Here is a 3047-nt window from a genome sequence, read left to right as displayed (position 1 = left end):
CCCAACCCCCCTCAATTATAAAGACACATTTATCTGCCACTTATTTCAGGCACAAATCTTGAATTAAAGAGAATCAGACCAGATCAACCCAACCCAATCCTATTTTATGTTTGATCACTAATATATACATACACACACATATATATACCTACATCCTTTCTCTTCTGTTCTTTATCTCTTTCAGAAACTGGAAACATGGCTCATCAGAATATTCAAAATCAAGATTTGAACTTGGTCTTGTCCAGTGATGCTAAGCCTAGACTCAAATGGACTCCTGAGCTTCATCAACGATTCGTCGATTCCGTCACTCAACTTGGAGGCCCAGAGAGTTAGTATTTTATAAATCATCCTCTTTTACTCAAATCTTTTTGTTGGGTTTCAAAAAGTTTGAATCTTTTTTCACTTGTATGAACAGAAGCAACACCAAAATCTTTGATGAGAGTAATGGGCATTCATGGGCTTACTTTGTACCACCTAAAGAGTCATTTGCAGGTACTTTAGCCTTGTCCATTCTTGGATTTTGTTGAATTCTTGGAAAAATTTAACAATTCTCTCTGAATATGCTGAGTTTTTCTTGTGTTTGATGCAGAAATATAGGTTGGGGAAGATTCAGCAGTCACCAGCCTGCAGTGGAAATATGCAAGAAGGTGAGCAAATATGCATTTTGATTTCTTTAATATTTATTCATTAACAAGCATGTAATCAAGAACGATTGAATGTCACCATGCCAGATTTTAATCATATGATTTTGATGCAGAGTTTGCGGATGATCATAGAAGTGATATAACCAGTATCGATCACAACGATGAAACCCCAAATCAGATTAATGAGTAATACACTGTTTGCCTTTAAAGGGCCGGGTTCAAGGGAAAATTGCAAAAAAAATGAAAAACCAAGTAACACCCTTGGTAACTGTTCATCTAGACGGTATATGCATGTGCATACAAGTGATTTGTAAGCCATTTGACAGGTATGCAAATGTGCATAAAAACCAAAAAGCAGCTTCAATTACTTGTATGCACATGTGCATACCGACCAGATGAACAGTTATCAGGATGTTCTTTAGTTATTCATTTTCTTTGGGGTTTTCCCATGAACCTCCCTCTCCTTTAAAATCTCTATCTTTTCCTAGAATAAAATCCGAAACATTGATATATGGTAATCTTTATCCATTAGAAGCTTGAAGATTGCTCAGGCTCTACAGATGCAAATGGAGGTGCAGAGGAAACTTCATGAACAAATAGAGGTGAAAACCGAAAAATATGTAGAAAAAGTATAGATATACATGTCGTGAGGTACAACTTAGACTGAATGTAGTACACTAACGATTGGGTTCTCAGGTACAAAGACATTTGCAGCTGAGAATTGAAGCTCAAGGCAAGTATCTCCAATCGGTATTAAGAAAAGCACAAGACACACTTGCGGGATACAATTCGTCTGCTATAGAAGTGGAAGCAGCAAAAGCCGAGCTTTCTCATTTAGTTTCGATGGTGGACAATGGGTGTCCGAATTCTTTATCGGTACTTACGGAACTAGACGATTCAACCTTAAAGAAAGAGGTCGAAAAGAACCCGAAAGCATTGACAATTGGATCATCGTTAGAAAGCTCGTTGACTTCATCAGAGAGTTCTGGAAGACGGGAAAATGATGATCATGTTGTTCTGTCATTGATGGAGATGAATCCCCCTGCTAAAAATGGAAGGAAGAGAAGTGGGAGCACAATTTCAGATGGGAATTGTGAAGGTAAAAGATTGCAGAAAGATAGCAAGAGGTTTGATTTGAATAGTCAATATGTGAATGACTTTGACTTTGACTTTGAGTCAAGGTCAAACACATTGGACTTGAACTCCAACTGAAATTAGGCTTCAATAGGGGAACTTTTGGTGGTCTTTTGTGACATTGGTGATGGATGAAAGGTTTATGCTATATATGTATGTCATTTAGAAATATCATATAGTATATATATATTATATATATATATATATATTCATTAAAAGAAGTATATAGATTGGTGTTTATGAAGGTATATGGATGTATTCCTGCTCACAAGACACTATTTTGTGATTATTTTATATTTTTGTTCTCATATTTACAATTGTTTGAGCACAAACTTACGAATTCTAACCATAAGGGTGGTGTCTGATTGGCTCCAATGGTCAAAAGTGTTTGAAGGTCTCATGTTCAAATCCAAGGATGAATAAAAATTCTCTTGTGGCCACGGAGGTTCAAATACGGTGACTCTGGGCTACCAGCAAAGCAAGTGGTCGTTCTGAGATTAGTCGGCTTGCATAGCGGGTTGGATATCCTGGTTAAACACGTTGTTTAATAGACTTATTATAAGAAAGGTCAACCATGCGTACTTGTTAAAACACTGCTTAAGACCTTATGTAATTATAGTCGTATAGAAGACAAGATGATATATGCACCTTTGATTATGCTATATTTATAGAGCTTTAAGAATGAGTCAATATATAACATCGGACCATTACAATTTTCTCTTTCGTATGTATATGTTTATGCACAACCTTGTTTGTGTTTACAGACAATTTAGGCTTATTGTCGTTGTTATAAGGCATGTGGTCGGATTTCTAACTTTATTCAAACACCTACATCATGGATGCCTTGATCCTCGAAGTTATGAAGTTTATCTGTTCAATCAAGTTATTTCTCATATAAACAACCTAACATTGCAAAATATTTTACAAAGGTAGGAAAAGAAACTAGACTATATATATATATATATATATATATATATATATATATATATATATATATAGAGAGAGAGAGAGAGAGAGAGAGAGAGAGAGTGTGTGTGTGTGTGTGTTTTTGTTTTGAGAAAACCCAAAAAACTGAAAAGCAAATTCATAATCATTCATTTGTACGGTATGCACACATGTGCATACAAGTAACTGAAAATGCTTCTTGATTTCTATGCATGTTATGCATATGTACATACCGTACGGATGAACGATTACTAAGATGTTCCTCAATTTTTAATTTTTTCACGATTCTCCCTCTTACCAATATATATATATATATATATATAT

At 35.2% G+C, this 3047-nt stretch overlaps 1 protein-coding gene across 4 annotated transcripts in view; it reads left to right on the top strand.

Moving 5' to 3' along the window:
* Positions 1-1947, top strand: part of LOC112523093 (myb family transcription factor PHL8) — a 2720-nt gene extending 773 nt beyond the window's left edge. For 3 of the 4 annotated variants that reach the window (XM_025132534.1, XM_025132533.1, XM_025132532.1), the window contains 6 exons: positions 185-328; positions 416-492; positions 590-647; positions 758-830; positions 1177-1246; positions 1341-1947. In XM_025132534.1, coding sequence (XP_024988302.1) covers positions 196-328; positions 416-492; positions 590-647; positions 758-830; positions 1177-1246; positions 1341-1856 — 927 coding nt within the window. In that variant the 5' untranslated portion in view covers positions 185-195 and the 3' untranslated portion in view covers positions 1857-1947. The remainder of the gene's footprint in view (positions 1-184; positions 329-415; positions 493-589; positions 648-757; positions 831-1176; positions 1247-1340) is intronic. The other variant, XM_025132535.1, reaches the window with a different exon arrangement.
* The last annotated feature ends 1100 nt before the right edge of the window (positions 1948-3047 follow it).

This window comes from Cynara cardunculus, assembly GCF_001531365.2.
Source record: "Cynara cardunculus var. scolymus isolate 2C chromosome LG 12, CcrdV1, whole genome shotgun sequence".
Classification (NCBI taxonomy): Eukaryota; Viridiplantae; Streptophyta; class Magnoliopsida; order Asterales; family Asteraceae; genus Cynara; species Cynara cardunculus.
This window is presented reverse-complemented; position numbering and strand designations above follow the sequence as displayed.